Source organism: Eulemur rufifrons, chromosome 7, assembly GCF_041146395.1.
Source record: "Eulemur rufifrons isolate Redbay chromosome 7, OSU_ERuf_1, whole genome shotgun sequence".
Classification (NCBI taxonomy): domain Eukaryota; kingdom Metazoa; phylum Chordata; class Mammalia; order Primates; family Lemuridae; genus Eulemur; species Eulemur rufifrons.
The window spans coordinates 136147441-136166109 of record NC_090989.1 but is presented as its reverse complement, the minus strand read 5'-3'; the positions used below and the strand labels follow the sequence as shown (position 1 = coordinate 136166109).

The following is an 18669-nucleotide window of genomic DNA, read 5'->3' as shown; positions in this document are numbered from 1 at the left end:
TTGCCATGGAACCTAAATGTAGAAACTAAAACTTTTAAACAACAAGAACAAAAAACTTCAATTCCTTCGAGTGGACAAAGGTCTCTAAAAAGAGACACAAGGCACCAAACAGAAATTTTAAAAATTATAAATTTTACTTCACCAAGTATAAAATTATCTGTTCATCAAAGACAACCATTAAGAAAACTAAAAGGCAAGCCACAAAGAGAAAAAGTTCACTATAATATATATACGACAAAAGATTTGAGTCCAGCATATATGAAGTATTCCTACATATCAGTAACAAAGACAAAAAAAACTCAATAAAAAATGGGCAAAAGACTTGAATGACACTTTACAGAAGATACACAGATTATAAATACGTATGTGAAAAGGTGCTCAAAATTATGGATCATTAATAAGACACAAATGAAACCCCTTATATCATTTCACACCCACCAGAATGACTAAAATTAAAAACACAGACAACACCAAATGGTGGAAAGAATGTGGAACATCTGAAACTTTCATATATTACTGGTGAGACTGTGAAATGATAAACTACTTTGGAAAACTGTTGAGTTATATAGTTAAATATGTTCTATTGCTAGGTGTTCATTTATGCAAGAAAAACATACGTCCAGAAAGAATGAATTTTTGTCAGTTATCTTCATGTTGAGATTTGCCTATGACTTTCCTGTCTTATCTTTGCATTGGTTTGGTGTCAAAGTTACACTATTTAAACAATAAATTAGGGACCATTCTCCCCCTTTATATTCTCCAGAACACTGTGTATAAAAGGTAAAAATTATCATCAGATCCTCAAAAGTTTGGTAGAAACCACCTATCATGGTCAGTTTTATGGGTCAATGAAAACAGACGACCAGAAGACAATTTGTACAAGTCTGTTTATGGAAGCATTATTCATAATAGCCTAAAATTACTTAGCAATAATACTACTACTGATAAACTACAACTACAGTAGGACATTACTGAAACACTCAAAATGGGTGAATCTCAAAAACATTTGTTAAGCAAAAGAAACCAGACACAAGACACATACATGATTCAAGAACATGCAAAATTAATCTATGGTGATAAAAATTAGAACAGCAGTTGTCTCTGGAAGTTTGAGAAGAGTACTTTCTGATAATGTTTTGATTGGGATGTATACACTTATGAAAACTCACTTAAGATCTGTATATTTTACTGTATATTTTACCTTAATTTAAATAGCTTAACTTAAAAAATGAAATAAATCTACACTCATGATGGGAAATTTTAACACATAACTGTTAGAAGTAGATAAATAGATAAGAAGATTTATAATTTTCTCCTTAAAGATACTATTCATCTTTTATTAGATTTGTCTCTACTGGTAAAGGTATCTTTTCATAAATAACATGTAATTATTTACTGCCAGTTTACAGGTTCAACTGATTTTTTTATATTGTCCTTATAACCAACACAACCTTACTTATCTCTCTCATTAATTTTTGTAATTTAACAGTAGATTCTCTTTCAATTTCTACGTAGACAATCACAGGGTCAGTTTTGTATCTTCTTTTTTAATTCTTACTGGCTATGTCCTTTAGAAAAGTAGTTAATAACAACTCGTAGGACCCCTGTCTTGGATGCTCAAATTTTGCTTAGAATTTTTGTCAGTTATCTTCATGTTGAGATTTGCCTATGACTTTCCTGTCTTGTCTTTGCATTGTTTTGGTGTCAAAGTTACACTACTTAAACAATAAATTAGGGACCATTCTCTCCCTTTATATTCTCCAGAACACTGTGTATAAAAAGTAAAGATTATCATCAGTACCTTGAAAGTTTGATAGAAACCACCTGTGAGGGTCACTTTTATGGGTCAACTTGACTAGGTTACAGTCTCCGGTTTCTCAATCAAACAATAATCCAGATGTTGCTGTGAAGGTATTTTGCAGATTTATGTAAAGAAGATTCTCCAAGATAATTTGGGTAGGCCTGATTCAATCAATTGAAAAGCCATAAAAGCAGAAGTGAAGTTTTCTTGGAGAATTCCCCCTGCTGACTACAACTTTAGCTCATGACCAAGAGTTCCAAGCCTGCCCCACCCTGCACATTTTGGACTTGCCCAGCTGGCCTCCACAATCACTTAAGCCAATTTCTTACAATAACTCTCTCAATATATATTATGCACACATACAGATACACACACACACACACACACACACGTATTATTTTTTTTTTTTTCCTCCCACTGATTGTTTCTCTGGTGGAACCCTGACCGATACACCACCTACCAAGGCTTGGGTTCTGGGGTGTATATGTGTATGCATGTATGATACACCGATCCAAAGTGAGTTTTAACCACTACTTCAAATTTTTTTAAGGGCTTTTTATTTATTATTCAGTTTATATTGAGTCTGGTGCAGTTTTAGCAAGTTTATATTTCTCAAGGACACTATCTAGTTCATCCAAATTTTCCAAATAATGATATGAAGGTATTCACATGATTTTTTTTCTCTTTACCACACCTGTAATTCTACCCCAATTTTCATTGCCTATGTCAGGGGTAGACAAGCTTTTTCTGTTAAGGACCACAGTGTAAATATTTTAAACTTTGCAAGCTACATACCGTATCTGTCATGTATATTCTTTATTAAAAACAAACAAACAAACAAAAAAAACACTTTAAAAATGTTACTAACCATTCCTACCTTGAAGGCCTTACCAGATTTGGCCCACAGGCCATAGTTTGCTGACTTCTTTGCTATACTATTTATTTATGTTTTCTATTTACTTTGCTTTGCCAGAAACTGTCAAAAAATGGGGGCGGGGGAACCAACACTGAACTTACAGAGGGAACTAGAAGTATGGATAGAGAGAAAAGGCCAGATTCAGAGGGAGGCCCTACAGGATTGGTGGGACCTAAAGGAGCTGAGGGAAAGGGATGATTCAAGGAGGGCTCCCAATTTTCTGTCTTCAACTAAAATGTGACCACTCATTGAGACAGGGAATACAAAAGAAAGACCAGGTAAGACAGGAATTCAGTTGTGGAAATGCTAAATTTAAAGTCACTATGAGACATCTCATAGAGCGAAAAAGTCATGTCTACTTGAAGAGAACATCATAAAATTGAGACTATCTCCACAAATTCCTTTTCTCCTTGCCTACAGCCTAAATCATAATTAGGCATAAATAATTAACAGTGTAATTACTGAACAAATTTAGAAGACATTGTGATATACTGATCTATTTTATAAAACCAATTTCAAAATGTTACCTTTTCCTTTTATGTACATAGTTTTAATCTATATAACTTATTTATGATTTATTTAATCTAGATAACTCATGATTTATCATTCATCCTGATGAATCTACTCTTTGCTCTACAAATCTTGCAAAGGTCGTAGACAACATTATTTTGAATCAATTCCTTAAATACAGACATAGCTTTGTAATACTGATCCATTTTTCCATAAATAAATTGTAATAGAAGTTTACTTACATTATGACTTCAAAGTTCTAATACTCCTATCAAACACATATTTAAAATGGCTTGAAAGACTTCTTATGTTCATTCTTGTAAAATCTCCTAGGCAAAGAAATAATTCTAGAATTAAATAAATACTCATTTTGATTTCTCAAGCTCTTGGTGTTGAATCAGATAATGACTTTAAAATACATAATTCTGCTAAATATTTTCCTATTTTATAGCATACCACTAAATATCAATTATTAATATTAGTTAATTATAATTATATATAATATAAATATTTCAAAGCTATCTTCAACACTACAAATATTATAGATGTCACTTTTTATTCATTAAATTACAAAGCGATTCCCTTAATGCCAATCTGGTACATATATGTTATATTAAATATATTTGTACAAAAGCTTGCAAATATAAAAATCAAATTTTGAAAGTCTGATGCTATATAGTCACATAAATTTATACCAAGATAAAGAATCAGGATAACAACACCAGGGAAAATTTCCAAAGCTCTAACTTCTCAACATTCTATCATCACCTGAAAGTCAATTTTCACCTTTTTCACTGGCGGAATTTGTTAGCTCAGATTTTGCTTTGGGGCTCATGTATTCTTGCAATATGGCAGCGCTAGATTATAAGGCTACTGACAACAGCATTTGCTATGAATCTACAAAGATAACAGTGAAGCAAATCAGAATATTACAGAATCTTTCAGAGGAAAGAATGTAACACACGAAGGGCAAGGTATGCCTTTTCAATAATGAAAATGTTCTAGTTTAACTAATTTGATTTTTATTTACGTAATGCCACTTTTTTTTTTTATTTCCTACTTACAATAATTGTTCCTGAAGACATTTTGGTGCTACTGTTTACTCCAAAGAAAAAACGCTTGTAATAAATCTGCAACAGTGTTCTCATTAGCAACAGTTTCTGTCTTTAGGTCCCTCTTTACTAGCTACCAAGAACCCCACGCAGATGGTCTGTACAATACAGTAAGACCGGAGTTCTCGATTGTTAGTTCTCACTAAGCACCTCACATCAGGAAGCCAGGCATACTCCAGTTCTCAACAGCACAAAGATATGGATGTTCATGACCAGATTTTCATGTTCTTGCTAATTTGTTCATACCGTCTTGCTACAATGATAGTGTAAAACGAGGAAGGGGGTGGGGGGAGAAAGGTCTCAGAATGAGAAAATTAATACAGTGAGGATCAGCATTCCTTTCACCTTCTTCCCTTCAAGCCATACTTGAATTGACAACACAAAAACAAGAAGGAAATCAATAGTAGGAGAGGCTTTCACCCCACCCCACCCCCACCCCCCAGTGCTCTGGCCTGTCTCTGGCTGTGAAACAAGAAGATCAGGGCAATGAATGAATGCATAGTCCTCATGACAGCCTTCTCAGGTGAGTATTTTGATTCCATTTTGCAGATAAAAAAGTGGAAGCTCACAGAGGTGAAATGGCCCAACCTCAGATAAAGTGATAAAGTGGCAATGCCAAGACCATGTAACCTGGTTCCCAAACCTTCCAGGTTACATGCATGCATATAAGGTGGTGGCCTATTTAAGGGGACTTCAGCAAATAAAGTTAAGTGAGTTTCCGCGGTTATGCTGAAACACAGAAACAATGCTTAGACAGTTAAGACTATGTTTCAGAAGCATTACTTTGAAGAAGCAAAATTCAAAACTTCATAGTTCTCATTTTAAATCAGAAAGTAAAGTCAAAGGGAATTCTGATTCTGCTTCCTACCATGGAAAAATTATTTAAAAAAGAGCAAAAGGAGCAATTTGTCAGTTCGCTGAAAAACACATTCAAAAAGAGTAAACATCACGTATTAGGTCAATCAGTAGCAATCTAATTTGGTATAAGCTCAAACTCTTAAAAATACAAAAGTACATCAATGAGGAAGATGTGCCTATTTCTGCTTAGCTTCTGGGTCAAATACCACCCATATCCCACAACAGTATGCTTCATCCGACCATCTTCGCCCTATCAGCTTTCTCTGTTAATAACCACCTTGTTCACACTAGCTGTGCCCATTTCCCAACAGCACCTATTTCTTGGACCTCAGATTCTGCAGATTGCTAGGTGTGAAAACTTCCTCCTCCACCCACATTGCTTTACCCAAGATGAACCTAGAAAAGGACAACAAATCTAAAAGTATACCAAAGCAGGAAATCAACTTATGCAATAAGACCTGCCAATTTTAGAAATGTGCTGCAACCTCCATTGTGGCCATAATTTCTTAAATGAACAAGTTTCACATTTACTTTACTTGGTAAAACTCTGAGATTACCTTTTCATACAACCACAATTTCCCACTGATATCTGGTAGAAGATCAGCAGTGTTATGGGAACAGAAGCACATACCTGAGAAAGGAATAAATGACAGGATGCCTGTGGCCCGTCTTAGCAATACACTGCCTAACTATTTTTTCTCTCTTATACATCTAGACGATGGTAGAATATTTTCAACACTATAAATGTTTCTCAATACCTTTGTCTACTCTATCTCCACTGGTTCTTCTTTATCTTATGATATTTCATAAGATTTCTATAAAGAAAATGTACTACTCTGATAATGCGGTAAGGAAATTATTTTTATATTGAGAGGTTACTCACTTATTTCAAAGATTCAGCCTGTGCTTAAATCATATCATCTTTGTTGGTATGGCCTTCAGAGCCAGTCTAAGTAAACATGAAAACCAGTTCCATAATATAACTTTACTGGGGGGAGTGAGGGAGCAGGGGCTATGGTTTGGATGTGATGTTTGTCCCCACAAAATTTCATGTTGAAATTTGATCCCCAGTGTAGTGATGTTGGGAGGTGCATCCTAGGAGGGAGGTGTTTGGGTCATGGGGATGACCCGATCCCTCATGAATGGCTTTGTGCCCTTCTAGGGATAGAGAGCCAGTCCTTGCTCTTGCAAGACTGGATTGGTTCTCAGTGGAATGGATTAGTGCCCGAGAGGATGGGTTGTTATAAAACCAGAACGCCTCTGGGTTTGGTCCCTCTTAGCACAGACCCACTTCCCCTCTGACCTTCTCCACCATGTTTTGACACAGCACAAAAGCCCTCATCAACAGCTGAACAGAAATAGCATCATGCTTCTTGTATAGAACCATGAGCTAAACACATCTCTTAAATAAACCTCTTTATAAATTCCTAGGCTTCTAGTATTCGTTTACAGCAACACAAAATGGACTAACATGGCAGAGGTACCATTTCCCAGGATGATCATCTACCACCTTTACCAGATTGTCTCTGGCTAACCTGTGGCTAAAATTCAAATTCACTTTCAGAACAAAGATTTGCCAAAATGAGGACATTAAGGTTAACGTACTGTAGAATCTGAAGGAAATTTTTTTAAAAGTCTCAAAAATACCTTGAACAAAGGTAACAATACTAGAAAAAGTATAAACAAGGTAGTATCTGCTCTTACTCTTCTTGTGACAATCCCACAAGGTTCTATCTTTAAAGATGGCATTTATGATGCTGAGTTCTCAGTGCTCATCTTCATCTCTGACTTTACTTTGTCCACATTAGCAACTATCTACTGGTAATTTTCAAGTCCCACCAAGATCTCAATTCCAACTTCAATTTTCTACAACTTAAACCTTCATTTTGCCATCCTGGTGCTTATGTTATCCTCCTTACCTAAAAAAAATCAGCTGATATTTATAGAGTACACAGAAAGAGCACAACAGATATGTGCAGAAGGAAGGAAAGAATGGTGGAAGGAACTGTTTTACAAACATCATGTCATTTAGAAGCAGGTATGGAAAAACAAAGATGCAGAGAGCTCAAAGCAATCTTGCAGCATTATCCAGCAAATAACTGGTAAAGCCGAACTCCAGTTCAATCTTCGTCTTTATTTTCCATCTTCTACCTCTTACTTTTTTAAATCAAAGTTTATTTATTTAAAATCCAACTCAATTCTCTATCTCAAAATTCTCCCTGATCCCTGGCACCTGAAAGTGATTTCTCCTTTCTCTAACCCCAAGATTTTGCCTGCACCATCAGAATCACACACACACACTACATATGCAATCTTCTTCTCCTGCTAGATCAACGGTTGGTATGGGCTGAATTGTGTCCACCCTCCCCCAAATTCACATGTGGAAGCCCAATCCCCAACGTGACTGTCTTTGGAAATAGTGCTTTTAGAGAGGTAATTAAGGTTAAATGAGGTCTTAAGGGTGGGGCCCTAATCCAATAGGATTTGTGGCCTTATAGGAGGTAAAGAGCTCACTCGTGCTCTCTCTCTCTCTACCATGTGAGGGCACAGAGAGAAGACTGCCATATGCAAGTCAGGAAAAGAGTCCTCCCCAGCAACCAAATCAGCTGGCACCTTGATCTTAGACTTCCTAGCCTCCACTACAGTATGAAAATAAATATCTGTTGTTTAAGCCACCCAATCGATATCGTGTGGGTCACCCAGTCTATAGCATTTGGTTGTGCCAGCTCAAACTGACTAAGACAGATTTTGGTACCAGACGTTCTCAACTTTGGCTGTATCGAAGAACCACCTGAGAGGGCTTTAAAAATTCTGATGCTTGGGCCCCACCCCAAACCAGAAACATTGGGCTACTACCAATGTATTTTTAAAAGCTCCCCAGGTAATTCTAACATGCAGCTACATTAAGAACTACTGCATGAAAAAGTTAAGTTTAATGAGGTCAGAGACCATATCTAACTCATCTTTGTAACTCCTTTTAATTCCTAGCATATGGCAAATATGCAATGAAACTGTTTAACAAGTGATATATATTTAAAAGTTTTGGTATTTGATAGCTACAGATATTGTTAAATATTTATTATGTACCTATTATATACCAATCATCATGCTAGAGAGTGTGGATACGATAATGAATAAGACAAGCAAGCTTTCTTATTCTGCAGCGCAAACATTTGACACTCTACGTTCCAATTAATCATGTTTAGAAAATTAACATACCTTTTGATCTGTAAAAGTCTCCCAGTAACAGTTCTTTAGCAAAACACAATGAAGGACACTAAACACCAGGTTCTGAAAAAATTTTCCCCTCAATCTTCTTACTTAAAAATCTAAAAATCTAATAGGGGTTTGTGGCGGAGGTTAATTTGGTTAACAGTGTACAATTCTGGTCCACTCATATAAAGTACAAGGTAAAACTTCTCATATTTGTGACATCTAAAAACAGATTTTTACACATATGCTATTAATGCCCCTAAACAAAAATAATGATACTAATCCAGTCAATGAAACATAAACTTGAAGTTATTTTTTTCTGTGTTGAGTCAAGAACCCCTTAAGACCAATGATAAGAATTTAGAATCATAAAAGTTTAAGACTTGAAGCAACCTTAGCAGTTATCTGACATATCTCACTGTCCCTACCTCTCAACCTCAACCCTCACATTATGTCCTTTAGAATAGATTAATGAAGTCTGAAATAAGAAGTCAGTTCTACTAAATACCAAATTTGGTGTTGATTCCACAACAGTGCACTGCCTCCCTGGGGGATAGTGAGCGATTTTCTAGACTTTTGGTGAAGTTAGCTGGCCTATCCTTTCTGGTCATCTGATCTCTGATATATTTAGTTAAACAGGTAAAATCATATGAAAAATATTTACTGTTTATTACACAGGTAGAATATTCCCAGTCTCCAAGTCATGTTTTTCTTTCTCTCTCAAATTGTTTATTGTATACAGAAATATCACATCTGTAGGTTTCTTTTTATTTGTTAAGAAAAAGACTTCACATCTAGAATAGAAAAAACTCTATACACAGGTTATGATATTTTGGTAGGTTTTTTAAAAAATTCTAAATATTAAAAAAAAAATTTGAAAGACTAGGAGGTGGTGACAATCAGGGAAAACACCCTATGAAACTGACTTTAAAGAGAGGTGTGAAAAATGAACAAGGATCAGACAGATGTGGGGATAGGGAAGAAAGGGAAAATTCTAGAGGGAACAGCATGTACAGTGGCCTAGAAGACAAAAAAAAAAAAAAAAAAATACCCACAGCGTGGCCTATCTTAGGTATATCTTAGGCCAATTTTATTCAAACTTTTTGACCACGACCCCATGATGCTTTATTGGATGCAGGATACATATCAGCATGTATGTATGCAAGTGCTGCAGTCCCCAACCCCTGTTAGGAACTGGTCTGTGGCCTATTAGGAATTGGGACACACAGCAGGAAGGAAGCAGCGAGCAAGTGAGCAAAGCGTCACCTGTATTTATAACCACTCCCCATTGCTCACATCAGTGCCTAAGCTCTGCCTCCTGACAGATCAGCAGCAGTATTAGATTCTTATAGGAGTATAAACTCTACTGTAAACTGCACGTGTGAGGGATCTAGGTTGCCTGCTCCTTATGAGAATCTAATGCCTGATGATTTCAGGTGGAGCTGAGGCAGGGATGCTAGCAGTGGGGAGCAGCTGCAAATAGAGGTTACCATTAGCAGAGAGGTTTGACTGCACAATAAATGTAATGTACTCAAATCATCCCGAAACCATCCCCTCCCCACGGTCCGTGGAAAAATTTGTCTTCCATGAAACCAGTCCCTCGTACCAAAAAGGTTGGGGACCACTGTACAAGTGTGTAAGTACCCCACCCTATCTGATCTATCACTACCCAAACTCTCACTATCCAAACTAAGACCCCTACTAGAATCGGACAAATTATTTTTAGGACAGAGCTGCTATCCCTCCCGTAGCAGAGAGCGTTAGAGCATTCACACTCACAACCTTCTCAGGATTGCCCTTGGGCATGGTAGTCCTTTGCAGTTTTCCAAGCTGATCCACACTCCCAACTCCTACAGTAACCAATGACTGACAGATGGCACAAAAGGCCAACTACCTTGCCTCTAAGGCAGAATAAACTATACTTTGTGGTGCACCAGGGCCGATTAGGCTAAGACTACCCTTCCCTAAAACCACAACCTTGCTCAGCTTCTTCCCTTTCCCTCCCCTATTTCCCTTATTCTCTTACATGTTTTTTCCTAAGGGTAGTCTATTAATAAATTACTTGCATATAAAACACCCAAGTGGTACCCAGACCTAGTGACCAGATCTTATTCTCTAATACTATGCCCAAATAAAAGGAAACAGGGCTTATCAGAGAAATAACTAATTCTGTGCATCAGCCACGGTAGGTACAAGATGAGCCGGTGCTATCTTGTGTGATGAAAAAAAGGAGATGCTCAAAAAAAATGATGAGAGCATATCACAAGGATCCAGAAGCTAGCTTGGAGAAACTCTCACTGGCCAAATCTTGGAAAATTGGAGCACAAAAATTAATTACGTACATTAACAAAGTATAAACCATTGAAAAAATAGGAATTCATGAGTCCTTACCCATAATACCAATAGTAAATCCATAAATAAATGAATAGGAAACAAAGCGATCTCTTGCTTACCACAAAATGTCAAGAACAATCTAGTAAATGAGGAAGGAGTGCTGGAGGTAGAAAAATCATCATTTTGCAACCATTGTGGGAAAGACTGAATCAGACAAAAATCATCAGTGGATGCTAAATCAAAGGAGAGTATTTGATGAGCAGATATTTACATGGTCTTAAATGGCCTTCTAACAGCTTACTTATTAATTGCAAAAGAAAAAAACAGCAAAGAAATGGAGAAAAACATTGAGTGGTGATCAAAATTAACATCGCCTGTGAGAGACAGACAGAGATCATGTGCCTCCAAATGTGATACCCTGGAATAGGCACATCACCACGTGTGCAATATTCGGCTGGGATTGAGGTTACCCTCAATCAATCTAAACAAAAATCAAATCAACAAAGAATGAGGAAAGTTCTATTTGTCACTCCTTACCTAAAAACTTGTGGTGTCTTTCCACTGTTCTTAGTATAAAATTCAAATTCCTTGAAGTGGTTTATAGCACATTTCATGATTCACAACTGAAATCCCTCTGCTTCCATGCACGGCACACACTCCTCTTTGATCTAATTCTCCTTTCTTAGGTTCTTTGCTTAAGCCAGTGTTTTTCATATTTCACAGAGCAACTCATCAGAAGGTTGTTAAACTAATCTAGTGAGACAAAACCAATGCACTTTCTATGGCAAATACACTTTTAATTTAGAAACATAGAAAATACAGATGTTAAACATTTTTTTTAAGTTCCAAACCACCAATATAATTTATGTCTAAGAAGATACTCTGAGTCTAGAGATATAGAGGCAATAATAAAATCAAAATTTTTCGAATCAGCTCCATAACTTTTTACGTATTAATCATATAACACTCGGAAAAAAGATCCTTCAAATCTGTTCATATGTTTAAATTAAAAAGTAAAATTTTCCAGTAAATATAAATGCTAGTACCCCTAAAGCTAATCTACCTACATCCACATAGGAACCACTAAAAGAACCCCTGCATCCCGAATACTCCAAGAGTAGCCATAATGACATCCTCCCAAGACAAATACACCTTAAACACCCTCTCATGAAATGTCATGACATTCTCATTCCACTTTCCACCCCGAGCCCTATCCCTGCTGCATTTTCCTTCCCTTATCAGATTCCTAGAACAAAACTGCAAAGGAGGGACACACAGATACATACACACACAAACTTGATTACAGAAACTTCCTTTAGGCTACCACTGCCCCACTGTGCAAAAGTAGAGAATGAACCCATGCTAATTGAGGGATGGAAGAAAAACCTCCTATCCTGCTAAAATGGAGGAAAAGTAGAAGAAAAAGGAGGGAGAAAGGAACCACTTCTAGTTAGTAGAGAAAGTAAAAAATCAAAATTATCCAGACCAGGTTCTGAGGGCTGTCAATACAATCACGTCCCAAAACTTCTCTGGAACATGGCAATAGGTAAAGGCATAACTGAGTGTTCTTTCAGTATTTTTGATTATTGGGCTATTTTACAACTTGTTAGGGACAGAGGTTAACTTCTAGAATTTTGTCAAGTAGAGACAGAAATGATTTCGGACTATTGGAAATATAACTGCAAAGATTACATCTTATGGCCCTGTTGTAAATTAATTAGTTTTTATCTAAGACAGCAATCTATGAAACTGACAATGTATCTAGCTTCTCAAATGCTTTTTGTACTTATTTTTACATCTTACTGGTTCTCTCACTAATAAGTTGAAGAAAATCTTCAACATATACTCAGTTTGTATTTGCATGAGTGATAATTTTACCTTTTTGAAAATTATACTTTCATAAGCATCACTTTTAACATTGCTTCTATAGGTAATCATAGGCTCTACATTAGAAATAAACAACTTTTTAAATTTTTAACCACCTAAATTTCACTGGATTTTTAAAACACACAATCTTTGTAGAAAGGGTTATTAACTGGTAAAGAGGCTATAACTTTGAATAAGATTGTGTAAGTTATACTGTGTATTTCTGAATCATTACTATTGAGATCAAAGGCCCCATTTATAACTAAAAGATGTAGGGAGAATTTCCTCTAGGAATAGGGGGATTAGACTGACAGAAAAACAAAACTAAAGGACAAGTCAAATAAAACTAGGAGAGTTTAGAACAGTGGTTCTCCTCTATTTTGTGTGCACATTAGACTACCTCTAGAATGTTTTTAAATGTTGGCAACTTGGGCCCTATTCAGACAAATTAAATCTGAATATCTGGGAGTGCAACCCAGGTACCAGTATTTTTTAATAGCTTAATCTCTCCTCACAGCCACTTTTCCGGGGTGTTTTGGATTCTCTTCAGCCTTTTCTCTCTGCATTTAAATTGTAAGAGAAAATAATTAACATAATTACAGCTAATACACCTACAGAGTTATTACCCCTACATTAAAAAAAAGAAAATAGCACTTTTTTATATGTTTGCTGGCCATTAGCCTGTCTTCTTTTGAAAAGTTTCTGTTCATATCCTTTGCCCATTTATTGATGCGTTGTTTGATTTTTTCTTGTTGATTTTCTTAAGTTCTATATAGATTCTTGTTACCAGCCTTTTATCAGATGTGTAGAAAGCAAATATTTTCTCTCATTCTGTAGGCCGTCTATTCACGCTAAGGACGGTTTCCTTGGCTGTCCCCAAGCTTTTTAATTTGATCAGGTCCCATTTGTTTATTTATGCTGCTACTGTGATTGCTTTGGGGGTCTTCTTCATAAATTCTTTACCTAGGCCAATATCTAAGAGTCTTCCTCACATTTTCTTCCAGAATTCTTAAGGTTTCATGCCTTAGGTTTAAGTCTGTTATCCAATCTGTGTTGATTTTTGTGAGAGGTGAGAGGTGGATATCCAGTTTTCCCAGCACCACTTATTGAATAGAGATTCTTTTCCCCAATGTATACTTTTGTTTGCTTTGTCAAAGATTAGATGACAATATGAGGATGGTTTTATATCTGCGACCTCCATCCTATTCCAAAGGTCTGTATCTCTGTTCGTGTGCCAGTACCATGCTATTTTGGTAAACTCTAGCCTTGTAGTAAAGATTGAAGTCTGGCAGACTGATACCTCCCAACTTGTTCATTTTGCTTAAGATTGCTTTGGCTATCTGAGGTCTTCTCTGGTTCCAGACGAAGCATAGAATTATTTTTTGAGTGCTCAACATCTCTAACCATTAGGGAAATGCAAATCAAAACTACAATGAGATATCACCTAACTCCAGTGAGAATGGCCTCTATCAAAAAGTCCCAAAATAGGCCGGGTGTGGTGGCTCACGCCTGTAATCCTAGTACTCTGGGAGGCCAAGGCGGATGGATCGCTCGAGGTCAGGAGTTCGAGACCAGCCTGAGCAAGAGTGAGACCCCCGTCTCTACTAAAAATAGAAAAAAATTATCTGGCCAACCAAAAATATATATAGAAAAAATTAGCCAGGCTTGGTGGCGTATGCCTGTAGTCCCAGCTACTCAGGAGGCTGAGGGCAGGAGGATCGCTTAAGCCCAGGAGTTTGAGGTTGCTGTGAACTAGGCTGATGCCACGGCACTCACTCTAGCCCGGGCAACAGAGCGAGACTCTGTCTCAAAAAAAAAAAAAAAAAAGTCCCAAAATAACAAATGCTGGCATGGATGTGGAGAGATTGTAACACTCTTAAACTGCTGGTGGGACTGCAAATTAGTACAACCCCTGTGAAAAGTAATTTGAAGATACCTCAAAGAGCTAAAAATAGAAATACCATTTGATCCAGCAATTCCACTACTGGGCATCTACCCTAAGGAAAAAAAGGCATTCTATAATAAAGACATCTGCACTCAAATGTTTACAGCAGCACAATTTACAATTGCAAAGATGTGGAAACACCCCACATGTCCATCAATACATGAGTGGATTAATAAAATGAGGTACATGTATACCACAGAATACCACTTAACTACAAAAAAAAATGGTGATCTAGCACCTCTTATATTATCCTGGATAGAGATTGAGCCCATCCTTCAAAGTGAGGTATCACTAGGATGGAAAAACATGCACCATGGGTATTCACCATAAAACTGGTACTAACTGATCAACACTAAGGTGCTCACATAGTAGTAATACTCACTGGGTGCTGGTCAAATAGTGGGCATAGGGAGGTGGGAGATTTCCACAGCTAATGGAAACGGGGCACACTGTATGGGGGAAGGACACGCTTGTAGCCCTGGCTTGAGTGAGGCAAATGCATTTCATGTAACCAAAATGTTTATACCCCCCATAATATCCTGAATTTAAAAAAAAAAGGAAAATAGTTTAAATAAAACTACATATAAGTATGTAGCCTGCATTTCATGGTTGGGTTCGGAGTTTCTTGAAGAAAATAGACCCTATGAAGCTACACAAAAGTTGCTGTCAAATGAAAATCAAACTTGTATAAAGATTTCAAGAAATGTAACATAAAACAATGGGAAGACAGATTTTGCTATATAAACTCATGTGGCATAACTGTCCACTCATCTACTTGCTATGGGCACATATCATTGTGGACTGTAAAAAACAAGTAACGTATCAAAACAGGAGTCTAAGCGTCAACTTACGAACCACACAAAAATGAAATTTAAAAAAAGCTGACTTCAATGTACTTTATTCTGAAATTTAGACAGACAAGTCAATTTAGAAAACATCTTACTTGTTGACTTCACTTTCTTATTTTCCATTGCTTTCATCCCTGCTTTCCAGATTCCAGTCAAATACTTTAAGTATTTGCTACTTGACTGCCTAGCATACTCTTTCCCTAGCTCTTCACAGAGCTTGCTCTCTCTCATCCCTCAGATTCCAACTCAAATGACATGTCCTCATAGAGCTCTTCACTGAGCACTCTGCCTAGAGTAATCTTCTCTTCACTATCTACATGATACTGCTTATTTTCTTCATAATGTTTATTACAGTCTATAAAAGTGTGTATATGGTTGGGGGAGGGGTGTTCATTTTCTTTCTTCTACTGCTAGAATATAAGCTCTACTGGGAGCAAGAATCTTGTTTGTCCTATATACTAGGGCCTAAGGCCTAGAACAACACATGGCATATACTGGGCACATCAAGTATCTGTTTAGTCAATAAATACTCAAATGGTGTCATGGCCTACAGTGCTCAACTGGAAATTAAATTACCTGGGTTCTATCCAGACTTGCCTCTACCAACAATTAGTTATGTGTTCTTGGGTACACCACAAGATTAGAGTGGGTTAAGAGTAACTGGAAGATAAGAAAGTAAAGACAGCAAGTATGAATTTTTTTTTTTTTCTAAATTTCCTTGCCTAACACGAATACAGACATATGGAAGTCTTTACTCAGTTTCCTCATTTGTATGAGTTACTTTGAAGGTCACTTTCAGTTCAGAAATACCAGAATTATATGGGCTTCAATCTGAACCTTAACTTATCCACCCCCCATTTCCATCCCTTCTAGCCCCATGAACCAAATCAGGCTATTCACCCTGAAACTAAAAATCACACAGTGCACTTTTACCTACACCTCTGCTCCTCGCTACTGCCTCTTCTCCCACTCCAACACCTGGAAATTCTATCCTTTAAAGTCCATATCAATTGCCAAGTGCTTCATAAAGTCTAATCCAATTATCTAGCCCAAAACTGATATGACCATTTTGAGTTCAAGAATTCCTTTATGCTTCAAACTTGAGTACTCCCTGATTTTACTACTACCTGCTTGGACTAGACTTAACCTCTTTGAGCCTCAGTTTCCTAATCTGTAAAATGGAGATAGAAGAACCTACCATGTCACATATTACTGTTGGATAACTGAGAATATTCAGCTAGATAAAGTATTCAACTAATACATTATTTGTGTGTTACACATATTTTTCATGTTCCTTGAGAGCCTCGAAAATGTCTTTTTCAATGCTGAATCTCCAAAGGTTTGAAACCATTTCACCTCCCCAATGTCTTTAATTTTCATTTCCATAAAATAAAACAAATGTTTTGGATTAATTACCATTCCATCCAAACATGAAGTTCTCTATCTATACCTTCACATAAACAGCCTAAAGTAAAGATAACACAGGTGAGCTTCCGTAAGGACAGGAATTCGAGGGAACTAACATATTGCTTCAAAAGGAAATGAGTAGAAGCATGAAAGTTAAAATTACTTTCAAGACTTTGGAGATCCTTTCCAAAGAAACTCATTCTTGCCACAGTGATGGATCTTTTGAACTGTGGTTTTTAAGTTGGGCTTCAGGATGAACTTGGGGCCTTTGAACTTCCAAAAACAAATGTAAAATTGTGACTGGCACGCACAGGCAAATGCTTCTGGGGCAAGGGTGTCCACAAGAGATATTGTTAAAGAGTCTGCCCCAAAGAGGCAAGAGGATAACGAAGAGACTAAGCGCGTTAAAGAGGAAAATATTTTTAAGTCACAAATGGACGACAGTTTAGACAACAAATCCAAGCTCACCTAACCCTAAACCCCCCAAAATAAGCAGGTGATGACCTAGGACGAAAAGAAGCCCGCCAGGCGCAGGACATTTGTGGAAGCGGTGAACCTCAAGAACTCGGCACCTTTCCCAGGTCGGCCTCCAGCCCGCACAGCCCGCGGAGCGAGACCCAAGTGGAGACCCCTCAACAGAACCCCGCTTCCCGCCCCCATACCTGCGGGGTCGAGTGCCATCTCGACAGGCGGAGAACAAGGCAGCCGGTGTCGGCTCTGGGATAGGGGGCGGGGAAGGGAGGAGCCTCCGCAAGGTACGGCCTCTGGAACCCGCCCGCGACCGGAGGAGGAGCGCGGTACCCTTCGCGCAGCCTGGCCAGGCCCCTTTCTCTCTCCCTCCCTACTTCCTACTTCCGCCTCCCATTGCGCCTGCGCCCCCTGGCCCCGCCCCCAATCCCGTAACTCGGCGGTGGAATGGACTTCGCGGAGAGAATGACCCCGGGGAATGGGGTGTGGCTCCGCGCGTCTTGGGGCGGGACCATCTCCAGACGCGCGCCCCCTGGCTCTGGGAAGCGTGAGTCCCGGGTTGCGGAACCGCGGCAGCTCTGTGTTGACAGGAGCCGGACCCGCAGTTACTTTGGGACTGCGCCTCCCTTGGCGACCAGATCACGGTCCGAGCCCCGCCCCCCCATACCAAATCAAGTGAATCACCTCGTTACTTTATTTGTTTTTCATTAATGTTCATTCATTTACAAAAGTGTGTTTCGCGCCTGCCAGGTTCCAGCGACGATTCTGAATACCAGGGAAAAAAATAACATAAAAATAAGGTCCCCATTCTCAAGGAGCAGTGTTGACAGGGAAGTCAGATAAAAGCAACACGCGCTAAATGTGCACAGCTTGTACTACCATAAATATGGTATAGTGTGTGCAGTATAATTTCTCTTCCAAATCAGAGGCCTGTGGCTCTCCTGGCGGTAAAAATTAAAATGTGAGCGCTAGCTGTACTTCGGTTTTGTAAAATAATATCCCTGGACGTACAGTCCGAGTTGGGTGATGTTACAAATCCTGCCTCCATCAATTAAAGCTGTATGTTTTGTGAGAAAAATGGAGGAAGGTAATAGCCATGCGGCTTAAGACCCCTAACTGCCCTCTTGTCAATGAAAGAAACTTTCAGGGTGGCACTTGGGGTCATTTCAACTCACAAACCAGTCTTCAGAAGTGCTTCTTTGTCAAATCCACCTTTAACTGGCTCCAGCCTCCAAAGGGTGAGGTGCGGCCTGGGACAGATGTTTAGAAAAACAAGGAGCAGCTGCTTCTTCCCTGCAAGGGATTTAAGGCTTTCAAAATGATCCCCTCCCCACCTACCTGCGGTCCCTCCTCCCCTGCTGCTGCTTCCGCCTGGTCAGTTGGCAGAAAAG

General features: G+C 38.2%; 1 protein-coding gene across 1 annotated transcript in view; it reads right to left on the bottom strand.

Annotated features, from left to right (window-relative positions):
- Positions 1–17591, bottom strand: part of CMC1 (C-X9-C motif containing 1) — a 76877-nt gene extending 59286 nt beyond the window's left edge. The window contains exon 1 of the mRNA XM_069473341.1: positions 17473–17591. Coding sequence (XP_069329442.1) covers positions 17473–17491 — 19 coding nt within the window. The 5' untranslated portion in view covers positions 17492–17591. The remainder of the gene's footprint in view (positions 1–17472) is intronic.
- Between the last annotated feature and the right edge of the window lie 1078 nt (positions 17592–18669).